The 12,648-nt window shown below is 49.1% G+C and overlaps 1 protein-coding gene and 1 non-coding gene across 3 annotated transcripts; one reads left to right on the forward strand and one right to left on the reverse strand.

Moving 5' to 3' along the window:
• LOC119366563 lies at positions 1 to 8,699 on the reverse strand. 2 transcript variants are annotated; one of them, XM_037632320.1, is made up of 5 exons: positions 5,215 to 7,726; positions 4,538 to 4,587; positions 4,349 to 4,487; positions 3,036 to 3,071; positions 1 to 2,375 (listed from the first exon to the last, which is right to left on the reverse strand). In XM_037632320.1, exons 1-5 carry the CDS (start codon positions 7,391 to 7,393, stop codon positions 169 to 171), a joined length of 4,611 nt encoding a protein of 1,536 aa, XP_037488217.1. In that variant the 5' UTR covers positions 7,394 to 7,726; the 3' UTR covers positions 1 to 168. The 2 variants fall into 2 exon arrangements, 1 of the variants encoding a protein (XP_037488217.1); XR_005176061.1 differs by lacking the exons at positions 1 to 2,375; positions 4,538 to 4,587; positions 5,215 to 7,726 and adding exons at positions 4,627 to 4,887; positions 8,080 to 8,699 and having other exon boundaries at positions 3,068 to 3,261.
• A 1,187-nt stretch (positions 8,700 to 9,886) lies between these two features.
• Positions 9,887 to 9,959, forward strand: TRNAR-CCG. The gene has a single exon. It is a non-coding gene; the product is annotated as a tRNA-Arg (tRNA).
• The last annotated feature ends 2,689 nt before the right edge of the window (positions 9,960 to 12,648 follow it).

Below are 12,648 nucleotides of genomic sequence, written 5' to 3' on the forward strand. Positions count from 1 at the left end.
TAGATCGTCGGCTGACAACAGTTACTGACTTTGAACCATGCATATTCCACCTGCTATATATGACAACGAGTGGTCCAACACTCCCGATATAACAAATCAAAAGTTTGCATCGGGAAAGAGAAAAAGAACAAATCAAACGCACTCCATAAACTAAATAAATGACTAGCACTAGTACTGATGTTTCAGTAGGGAAGAAGAGGCCTTGTTTGAACTGGCCGTCGAGGTGCTAGCGTCAGAGGAAATGGTCGTTGTTGCACCAGAGGTTGGTGGCGGCACGCTGGAGCTGGACGACGTCAGCGACGTCGACAGCCCAACTTCGTCGCCCAAGGTGAGCGGCGGTGGTGCGTATGTCGGCACCGGCATCTTGGAGGGGAGCACCGGCAGCTGGCTGCAGTTGTGGAGCGTGGCCATGGCTTCCCGGACGGTCGGCCGAGCGGTCGTGTCCGGGTGTGTGCACCAGAGACCGACGACCATCACCCTCTCCACTTCCGCCGCGTCGTGGTCTCCGTTGAGCCGCTCATCGGCTGCCTCGAGGATGGCTCCCTGGCCGTACAAGCCCCAGGCCCACTCGACCAGCCGGAAGACGCCGCCGTTCTTGCGCTGCTGGTCCTCATCTGACGGGATCATGCTCATCGGCTTTCTGCCGCACGCCACCTCAAGCAGCACCACGCCGAAGCTGTACACGTCGGACTCGGTGCTGGCCCTGCCGGTGACGATGCACTGGGGGTCTAGGTAGCCCGGAGTCCCTGAGACTGCAGTCATCGTCTGCGTCCCGGCGGCGTGGTCGACGAGCCTCGCGAGCCCGAAGTCCCCGAGCTTGGCTCTGAAGGACTCGTCCAGCATCACGTTGCTGGGCTTGATGTCGCGGTGCAGCACGCATTGCTCCCACTCCTCGTGGAGGTAGAGCAGCGCGGATCCAAGCTCCAGCAATATCTTCATCCTCATCGGCCATGTTAGGAAAGTGCCATGCTTGCCATGGAGATGGATGTCAAGGCTGCGGTTGGGCATGAGCTCGTAGACCAGCAAGAGCTCCTCTCGTCCATGGCTCCAGCCGAGGAGCTGCACTAGGTTCCGGTGGCGCAGCCTGCTTATCACCTTGATCTCCGACTTGTACTCCCTCTTTCCTTGCAGCGAGGACTCATGCTTGGAGAACCTCTTAATGGCCACGGCAAGCCCAGGTGGCTCTCTCAGGTAACCTCGGTATACGGCACCGAAGCCACCTTGCCCAAGCTTCTCCTCAGCGGCGAAGTTCCTCGTTGCTTCCACAAGCTCTTGGTACGGGAATCGCCTTGGCCCTGTCCCCATCTCGATCTCTGTCATCGGGTCACCTTCGCCTTCCGAGTCTGTGTAGTACTCCTCCGTCTCCATGATTTTCCGACGACGACGGCGGCGCCGCACTACGAGTGCTGCTGTGGCAGCAAAGAGGAGCACGAGGAACAATGTTGCACCAGCAGCTGCCCCAGCTATAACTCCAGGGCCCGGCCTTGACGGGGAGGATGTTGCTACTGGTGGTGGTGACTGCGGCGGCGGTTCCAATGAAGAGCTGAAGGACCAAGAGCGTAGCTGATGCAGTTCGATGGCGTTGGATGTGGACGCGGAGAAGCCAACGGAGACCTGCTCCGGCAGTGCGCTCTTGAGGTCAACCTTGGAGCTAAGGCTGTAATTCCGGTCCCTCGCTTGGCCAGATCTATCATCACCGACCCATACCGTCACCGCCAAGATGCTGCTAACATTGTCGTACTCGACCATAGCGGTCAGGTTGTCCGTCAGCTCGAAGCTCGGCAGGGTCAGCGTGCTCACCGACCGGAGGGAGTTGACGTCGATGCCGATGTGGTCATAGGTCTCGCGGGGATCGGACACCACCGTATTGTTGTAGGTGTCAAACTCCACCGCCACGAACCGGCTGTCCCCGGTCGCCACGGCATCGGCGCTCTGGTTGGTGAGGGCGAGGTTGTAATCGATGCAGCGGGCCGGGAGGCTAGACGGGTAGGCGGCAAGGAAAAAGGCCATCCCTTGCCCCTTGCTGTTGATGTCGCCGGAGATGGCGAACGAGAACCGCGTGCTGAAGCTGGCCACCTTGCCGGTCGCCTTGTCCCAGAGCAGCATCGGCCTGGCATTGTACGACGCCCGGCCATTGCTGTAGTCGATATTACCGAACCTGTTGGCGCTGATGTCGATCCATCCGACGCTGAACGACGCGTCGCCTTCGATCTTGATGTCGTTCTGGTCCGCTGAGCTCAAGGTGGAGTAGTTGAAGGACAGGGAGACGGCAGGAGCAGGGAGGTGGAAGAAGATGAGGAGGAGAGCACAGATGGTTGCTGTCGAAAAGCCAGACATCCTGGGCGCCGGCGACGATGCATCCTCGACGCATAAACCTTGTTATATACATAGATAAATAGATAAAGAGAAACACCAGGAAGAAGTCGGTCTAGCTGCCTAGTAAAATTAGTACTAATTCAATCTCCTATCTAGTCTAGAACGCTGAAAGCTTCAATCACCTAGTCAACTCTAACTCCTTGACTACTTCCCAGCTAAGGAACTCAGTTTTCTGCGAATTAGCTAAAATACAGCCTGAGTGCGTTCTTGTTAAAACGCAGCCGATTTCTAGGGCATGTGATTCGTTCAAGATTCATGGTGATCAAGCCGGAGACGGGTCTGAACTGCGCTGAAGGTCATGGCGGCGACCGGTCAGGCGGCCACTTCTATGCTAAACTACACCTTGAGTAATGGTCTATCTATTTGATGTAACATCTTCTAACTCCTCGGTTAAAACAGCTAGAATCTGGTTGAACAAATCAAGCATACTTGTTCAAACCACACTACTTTTTAAAGGAAAGAGAGCATTCATAATTAATACTCCTACGTAACAAAGATTCATTCCATGGAAGCGCCAGGTCAAAGCAAACAAGGTAAAATAAGACACCTTAGGAACCTACTCCCTTCGTTCCAAAATAGATGACCCAACTTTGTACTAACTTTATTACAAAGTTGGGTCATCTATTTTGGAACGGAGGGAGTATGTACTAAGGACAAACTGACAATACAAGCAAGTTGGAACCACCCTGGGGTCCCTGGCAAATGACAAACTTTCAGCTCTATGCAGCAGTTAGTCCGCACACATACCATGTGCGTTGCAAAACTTCTGATGTCATTCCAGAGTAAACATTCACACGAGTACAGCATTATCCGATACTTAACTCAATGAAAAGAACAATGAACTTACTTGCTATGAAGAGATTCCGCATATATTTCTCCCCTTCCCTATCCAAGGAAAGGTCTAGATTAGTCAAAACTCAGAGCATCCCTGTATTACAACTGTTTTCAGGATGAGGAGTTGCTAGATCAATGAGCTATACCCAACGGTTGCCTGATTCTCAAACAATGATCAGTGAGCTACACTATGACCCGATTGTATGTTCTGTGTAACAGAACCATTTGAATAAAACATGCCTACTTGTTCATCATACTATTATGAAAAAAGTTAGTCTCGTCATAATCAAGTAATACCGAATAGAGGATTATTGCCGAGTCATTAAGCTATAATATAATTGGAAATGCAGAGCAGAGTCAAAGAACTTCACTTTCTATTTTCAAGAAATCCATCTAAGCCACACTACACCAACAGCCATTTAATGGCACAGACCATCATTACCTAGCCCCAGTTTTCTCCACGGTGGTTTACATATTATAGTTTGCCAAAGTACACAAGAAGAAAGCTCATGCCAACACTACATACCCGAGCATTCACAGCGCTGCCCCAAGCTTAGGAAAGAGGTCCCTATGATGAAGCTAAGATATTCTTGTAGGCTGTGAATTTTCGTCATACATCAAAATGTCGATTAAAAAGTTTGTATGTGCTGTCTATGAACCTCAAAAAAAAAAAAAAACAATGCCAGTGATTACGTTTGTTGTTTCATCATATCAGCCAGAAATAAGAACCATTCTAATACCTCACATTCATATAAACGCGTAAGTTCTTCTGACACTCAATTTAGATGCAAACTTTTTTTTTCATTTTTTATCCAAGGTGACTTTTGTTCCCCTCCATGTACATTTTGACAGTAAAATTGGCATGTGACAAATTAATAAACTTACATGCAACATACCACGGCTAGGCCTGTAAGGTCAGCTTATTCTAAAGCCTCAATGCCGTAAATGTTCCAATTGTTCATAGGAAAATTTGTTTCAGAAAGAAAGCAAATTTAGCATATTTTTAGAGATAAATTTGATGCTACTATAAATAAATTGTAGTAATGTAAACACATTGATATATTTACACCTTGATATAATATATACGATGCAGCCCGCAGAAAATGAAAAAGAACAAAGAAATTAGCATAAAGAAAACCTTTTTGGCTGCTGACAGCATTCCGTGCCCTTGAATCTTTCAGCCTTTCTGATAAACCAGTGTCTGCTGTCTGCTTGGGCTTTTCTTGCATTGCCATACCATGATGGCCAGAAGCTTCTTGCTTCATTTCCTTCATCACCTATATAACAATCATTAAGCGTATCAGAATAGGGCTTGATGTTTGGTAACCAACAATATGTGTCCCTTAAACCATGATTCATCATAAACAAACACTTTTTCTAAAAAAAACACAAGAAACAAATTGTATGTTGACTTACTCTTTTACATCAAACATGCTCCATGGCCCAAGGCAAATCTTCAGGGTCCCATCTAAACCGTAACTGAGCTGCAGAAGAGAAGCGCTCCATCGTCTTATCGCTGAGTCTATCAAACAATCAAACTGTACCCGGTGGCACATTTTCTGATTGTAGACACACGCAGTGGGTTTCCCGGTGATGCTCGCCCACCAACCATTCCCGGTCTTCTATCTCAGCGTCGTTGCACTTTGTATTTCCGTTATGCAAGTGATGGATATGGGCCTGGTTCAAAAATTTATAAACCAGAAGTAAAGTGTGAAGCAGTATATATAATGTATATATATAGTAATGATTTCTCAATGAGCTTAGAAATAAAGGCTGTAGAGGATTCCATGAGGTTACCAACTAATCAAGTCTGTCCCCCATACTCAAACAAACAATGTATAAAATAGAGAGTATGACCAGATCACGTACTAGAGCCGGCCGATGACAGTTAGTAACTTGGAACAAATCAAACGCAAGCCATAACCTAAACAAATGACTAGCACTAGTACTGACGTTTCAGTAGAGAAGAATATGCCTTGTTTTAACTGGTCGTCGAGGTGCTACCACGTCCGTCCGAAGAACTGGTTGTCGTACAAGTGGTGTGCGCTGGGACGCTGGTGCTGGTGGACGATGTCAGCAACTTTGACAGCCCGTCGTCCAGGTCCAAGGCGAACGGTGGCTGAGCATATGTCGGCACCGGCATCTTGGAGGGGAGCACCGGCAGCTTGTCGACCTTGGAGTGGAGCTTGGCCATGGCTTCTCTGATGGTCGGCCGCGCGCTCGGGTCCGGGTGTGCACACCACAGCCCGACGACCAGCACCCTCTCCACCTCTGCTGCGTCTAAGTCACCATTCAGCAGCTCGTCGGCGGACTCAAGAATGGCTCCCTGGCCGTACAGCCCCCAAACCCACTCAACCAGCCGGAACACGCCACCGTTCTTTTGTTGCTGGTCCTGATCGGTCGCAGTGAAGCTCATCGGCTTCCTGCCGCACACCACCTCCAGCAGAACCACGCCGAAGCTGTACACGTCTGACTCGGCGCTGGCCCTGCCGGTGACGACACACTGGGGGTCCAAGTAGCCCGGAGTCCCTGAGACTGCGGTCATAGTCTGCGTCCCGGCGGCATGGTCGACAAGCCTTGCGAGCCCGAAGTCGCCCAGCTTAGCTCCAAATGACTCGTCTAGCATCATGTTGCTGGGCTTGATGTCCCGGTGCAGCACGCACTGCTCCCACTCCTCGTGGAGGTAGAGCAGCGCGGACCCGAGCTCCATCACTATCTTCATCCTCATCGGCCATGTGAGGAAGGTGCCCTGCTTGCCATGGAGATGGATGTCGAGGCTGCGGTTGGGCATGAGCTCGTAAACCAGCAGGAGCTCCTCGCGGCCATGGCTCCAGCCGAGGAGCTGCACGAGGTTCCGGTGGCGCAGCCTGCTTATCACCTTGATCTCTGACTTGTACTCCCTCTTTCCTTGCAGGGAAGAATCATGCTTGGAGAACCTCTTAATGGCCACGGGAAGCCCAGCTGGCTCTCTCAGGTAGCCTCGGTAAACCGCACCAAAGCCACCTTGCCCAAGCTTCTCCTCCGCGGCAAAGTTCCTCGTCGCTTCCACGAGCTCGTGGTATGGGAACCGCCTTGGCCCCTTCACCATCTCGATCTCCATCATCGGGTCACCTTCGCCTTCCGAGTCTGTGTGGTACTCATCCGTCTCCACCATTTTTTGTTGATGGTGGCGACGCACAACGAGTGCCACTGTAGCAGCGAAGATGAGCACGAGGAACACTGATGCACCAGCAGCTGCCCCGGCTATAACTCCAGGACCCAGCCTTGACGGGGAAGATATTGCTGCTGCTGGCGGCGGCGGCGGCGGTTCCAACGAAGATCTGAAGGACCAAGAGTGTAGCTGATGCAGTTCGATGGCGTTGGATGTGGATGCGGAGAAGCCAACCGAGACCTGCTCCGGCAGTGCGCTTTTGAGGTCAACCTTGGAGCGAAGGTTGTAACTCCGGTTTCTCGGATGGCCGGCATTATCATCACCGAGCCACACCGTGACTGACAAGATGCTGGTAACATTGTCGTAGTTGATGTCGGCAGTCAGGTTGCCCGTCAGCTCGAAGCTCGGCATAGTCAGTGTGCGCACGGACCGGAGGGAGCTGATGTCGATGCCGATGTGGTCGAAGGTGTCGTGGGGGTCAGACACCACCGTATTGTTGAAGGTGTCGAACTCCACCGCCACGAACCGGCTGTCGCCGGCCGCCACGGCATCCGCGCTCTGGTTGGTGAGGGCGAGGTTGTAGTCAGGGCAGCGGGCTGGCAGGCTGGACGGGTAGCCGGCGAGAAAGAAGGCCATGCCTTGCCCCTTGCTGCTGATGTTGCCGGAGATGACGAACGAGAAGCGCGTGGTGAAGCTGGCAACCTCGCCGGTCGCCCTGTCCCATAGCAGCATCGGCTGGGCATTGTACGACGCCCGGCCATTGCTGTAGTCGATGCTGCCGTACCTGTTGGCGCTGATGTCGACCCATCCGACGCTGAAGGATGCGTCGCCTTCGATCTTGATGGCGTTCTGGTCCGCTGAGCTGAATGTGGAGTAGTTGAAGGACAAGGAGATGGCAACAGTAGGAAGGTAGAAGAAGAAGATGAGCAGGAGGAGGAGAGCACGGGTGGTGGGTGTCGAAAAGCCAAGCATCCTCACATCGGCGATGGTCACGATGCATCCTCGATACATCAACTCTATTATACCATGCATAAAGAGAAACGCCAGGAACAAGTCATTCTAGCTGCCTTGTTTAATTAGCCCTCAATCTTCTAGCAACTGCATCTCCTTGGCTTCATTCCAGCTAAGAAACTCAGATTTTCTGCAGATTAGCTAAAATGCAGTCGCCTGTGTTTTCATTAAAATGCAGCCGATTTCTAGGTCGGTCGATTCATTCGTGGTTCATGCTGATCAAGCCGGAGACGGGGACGATGCAGAGCAGAGGCAGTCTGAACTGAAGGTGGTGGTTTATTTTCTGAATTTTTCTATCTATTTCTGAACTGTGACACGGATGTACTACATATCCTTCATGTATTCTTCTGGCTCTGCCAGTTATGTTAATGAAATGAAAAGTAGCACTGGCTACATTGTTAAAGAAAAAAAGCTGAACCAGGCAGCAGTGTTTTCGTAAAACCACATCATGAATAATAGTATCCTATATATATATGATGTAACATCATCTAACTTGTTCTATGTTAAGACAGCTACAATATGGTTGAACAAATCAAGCATACTTGTTCAAACGATACTACCATTTTAAAGGAAAAAAGGAGCATTCTTAATTAATACTACTCCTTAGGATCCTACGCACCAAGGACAAACTAACAATACAAGCAAGTTGGAACCACCATGGCAAATGGCAAACTATCAGCTTTAAGCATCAGTTAGTCCGCACATACCATGAGCATTGCTAAATTGCTGATCGGTGTTGTCTGTGTCATTCCATAAGTAAACATCCACAAGAGTACAGCATTGCTTGATTGTTCATTGAAAAGGACAGTGAACTTGCTATGCTGAGGTTTCACATATATTTTTCCATTCCCCTATCCAAGGAAAGGGCTACATTAGTAATGGACAGACTATAATGGGTAATGCAGAGCAGACACAAAGCACTGGACCTTTATTCTCTTAATTTTCAGGAAACCTAAGCCGTGCCACAACCAACGCACATTTAGGCACAGAGCAGCACTACTTAAACAAGCACTGGGAAGAGGGGGAGTACCAGCAATACCGTAAACATTTTCCCACCACTGCCACAAGCTGAGAAAATATATAGGTCTAGATTATCTTGTGGAGATTTCACCTCCTGCCTGACCTGATGATGGATTCTGCACACATACTGATAAGTGATAATCGACCTTGGACTTGTAATGCTGTGTGATCGAAGTAGTTAGAGCATCGCTACAAGATCAGAACATAGATAGACAGATTAGTAGAGTACATGCATACTCTCCAGAATCCATCATAAAGATTTGACAGGTTAAAAGAGCTAAGTAGTGGAGTTGATTTGATTAGTGACCTGACCCTCCTGTCCTGGTCAGGGCAAATTTGAAGGTTAAACTTTGCTACCTGCGTAGTTGCCGAGCTGCCCTTCAGTTCAGACGCGAGCGGCCGGCCGCCGGAGCCTCCCATCGATGCGCCGCTCCTCCACGGCAAACAACAGCGACGCCCTCGCCTGGCGCCCGTCGTCGGCTCGGTCGCCTACTCCGATGCATCGCCAGATCTCGAGCTGCCCCCGCATTCCTCCCAGCGGTGGCGCGACCGGCCGGGCTGGCGGAAGTCAGGCGGTATACGGGCGGTGGCCGTCGGCGGCGGAGGATTCCGGTGGGATTTGGGGGAGGGTTGATGACTGGACGGGCCGTGGTGGAGCGGAGCGTATTCCAGTGGGCCCGGGCTACCCGTAGCGGGCCTCGTGCCTCAGTTGATTTCGCACTTTTTTTCTTTTCCAGACACGTACACTCACATTTCCCCAGACTTATTTTAAAAAAAAAACAAATCTCCAGACCTTTTTTTTTGAGCATACACAAGCGCTCATATACACGCGCATACACTCATCCCTATGAACGCACGCACGCACACCCTACCCCTATGAGCACCTCCGAGAGACTGAGCCGGCATATCATCTTGAGATTTACGAAGTCACGTAGGCGCCTCGTCGTCGACGGGAACGTCTCCTCCCACTGAAAGCGCATCGCCGGAAATCTTGAAATAAATCCAGGAATAATGCGAGCACCAAGATTTGAACCCTGGTGGGTTGGGGATACCACTGTCCACCTAACCAACTCAACCACAGGTTGATTCGCATCTCCAGACCTTTCTTGATGAGATAAGATGGATCATATACACGTATACTCAACAAAAGGAAAAAACTTACTCCACTTAGTTAAGTTTACGCATCTCATAAGAATGGGAGTTTTCTAGTTTATGGGGATTTTAGGATATAATAACTGGTAAATTTTAATGGGCATTTCTATAATAGAAATTTGCAGTTGCTTTGAAATAGAAAATGGTGTGGCTTTGTAATTTTGTTGGGACTTGGGATCTTTAGCACGGGTAGCTGATAGGCCATTCTTCTTGCATCCTTTTGGTAAATTTATGTCCTGGCAATTGATTAATTGGGTGGATGAGTCCCAATTATTTTAGTGACTCTTGGCAGTATGAATTTGCTGCTCTATTTATAAACCCGCTAAGCAAGAATAGCATGACGACCGCGTGGCCTAATGGATAAGGCGCTCGCCTCCGGAGCGGGAGATTCTGGGTTCGAGTCCCAGCGTGGTCGCTTATTTTCTCTTTTGCACGTTCGTGTCCCGGCGTTTGTTTTTTCCTCTTTCTACGAGTACATTCTAACATCTAGCATTTCACCGCTTAGAGATAGATGCTGCAAAGTCGGTTGCAAAACATTTCAATGAGATTTGATTTTCTGAAAATATAAATATTATTTCACCCTTCTTCAAGTATTATTGGATTAGTCAACTCAAACGCTGAAAAATTACTATAGAACCAAGGATTAATAACATGTGAAAATTAAAAATACATACGACCTGTTATATTTTATTAAGTATATGTAAATATTTATTAAATATAAGTACAATAAAATGTCTTCTCGTCCATGATGGCTTATGGTGGTGGATCCTTTCTCATGCATCGTTGTATGTTGGGGTGGGACTTATCCAATCCATAATTATATGGTGATATGGCATACTTGCACATTGAGATCAATAAGTTAGTGTGCATCATTTTTATAGGGGTATATATATGATATGCACTTTTATTTTGTTTATCTACTACCTCTATAGAAGCACGAAGGGTGAAAAAACAAAATCTAACCATGTTGATTGGATGACCTAAATCACTCCTTGACACTCTAATTACCCACCACTGACATCGATAATGACCTTGTTTGGACTAAACCCTCCACCTCTGTCTCGAAAAAGAAAAACTCCTACCTCATCCCACACCTCTCCCGAACTGCCCCGCAACACCCTCATGGCCGCCCTTCCCACCGGCCTCCTCACCGTCATTCTTCCACCGAAACTCACGACTCTCTCATCCTCCCCGTTGTCCCTCATCACACCATCCCTACCTGGCGCTCCCGTCCTCGCACCACCCAGTTGGTGCCTGGCTGACCGCTCAACCGGGTCATAAGCTTTGTGCATGTCAAGGTTGATAGCACACAAACCCTCTTGCCTTCTCATTGTCCTTATTTTATGGAAGCACTCACAAGCCACTAAAACATTGTCCACAATCATTCTTCCAGGAACAAAAGCACGCTAGGTCAGACTGAGAACCTCTAGCAAAAATTAGCATGGAGTCCATCTGATTCCAGAGCTTTTAAATCGCATATATCAAAAGGAGACCTTCAAACATTTTCAGCAGTGTAAGGAGCAAGGAGGGCATTATTCATCTCAATAGACACTCTTCTTCAAACAAGTGATAAAACATCTTGGTTCGTTGCAAAATTTGGGAGATGATTTTTTTTTTAAATAGCTCGTGATATGATCCTTCAATTCCATACCTTTGAAGAAATAGGGAAAACAGACACGCTCGATTAAAAAATGATAGCATGGTTTGGAGAAACAGGGAAACCAGACGCACTCGATTCAAGAATGAATCCTATAATACATTCTTTTTATTTTTCTTTCATCATTGTTTGAATAACTTAGCATTTGTCCAGTTGTATCATATCTGGAATTTAACCTCCAACATCTAATTGAAATGTTGATAGACTTTTGTGTTCGACATGTACGCCTCCTACATGATTATGATTTGCAAGCATTCATCATGAGCAAAGGAAACACACCGATTCTTGTTCGGTCATTCCGTCGAACATGTTGAGGGCAGCCCGGGCACTGCCAGAGCCTGTGCTCATCCACGCCCGAACGAGCTGCGGCGAGTCACACACGTCGGCCGCCAGCATCTCCGTGGGCCTAAAGCTCTTCGGAATGGCCCAGCCAACGGTCGGATCATTTTGTGTACCAAGGGGGTCGAACTACGTAATCTGCGTAGGCGCTCGGAGGGAAGGGGTGCGGGATCCGGGTGCCGCGAAGGAGACATCTGCTCCACCACGTCCGAACACCCTGTGCCGCCGCCGCCTCACTCTGTCGCTGTCGGCGTTGCCGCAACTTGCGGGTGATGTTCTCCGCCTTGCAAGTCGTCGCCTACGAAATCACGTCGCGGATGGAGGAGGCAGACTGCATCTCCGTCGTGGTTGTGTGGGTCGTGCTGGACGACATCTCCGACGGTGGATCGGACCGGAAGTGAGGATTGGGAGCAAGGGCGGAGGCCGGCAAGGGTTCGGTCATGGGAATGGTTGGAGGGCGGCGGGACGAGGAGGAAAGGTTTGCTGATTTGATGCAATTTGGGTGGGTCGGGCTGTCGGGTCCGACGTGGCGGGTGTGCCCGGGCGCCCCCATATCCGCCCCATATTTGGGCTGGATATGAGGGTGCCGGTCAACCCAGGCGTTCAAGGGGCCTGTCTGGGTCAAAACATCGTGACCGGGCCGGGCGTATGAGACGGGTTTGAGGGGTCCGGCTGTAGATTCTCTAAAGCATGTCAACCATAGATTTAACTAACAAAACGTTAATGCATGTCACAAAAAATTATATCATTACATTCGTATCTGAACATAGTTTCCAATGGTATAATTTTTTGTGGCATGCGTTGACATTTTATAGTTAAATCTATGGTCAAAATTTGACACTATATACAAAGGGGACTAATAAATCAGGACGGAGATACTACTAAATTTGTCTTTCTTCTCATTAATTAGCTGCCACATCATCTTTTTTGCTCAAATGTCATTGGGAAAAGTTCTACCCCAGCGCGCCGGCCGAAACGTTCGGCCGATCGCGTCGCTCGCGTTCGATCCACATGGATCCAGCGTCTCTCGCGCGTCCTTCTCCCAATTTTTTTCCATTTGCCTTATCTTCTTCTTCTTTCCACCACTCAACCTCCCTCCAGCTTTCAT

Source organism: Triticum dicoccoides, chromosome 2B, assembly GCF_002162155.2.
Source record: "Triticum dicoccoides isolate Atlit2015 ecotype Zavitan chromosome 2B, WEW_v2.0, whole genome shotgun sequence".
Lineage (NCBI taxonomy): Eukaryota > Viridiplantae > Streptophyta > Magnoliopsida > Poales > Poaceae > Triticum > Triticum dicoccoides.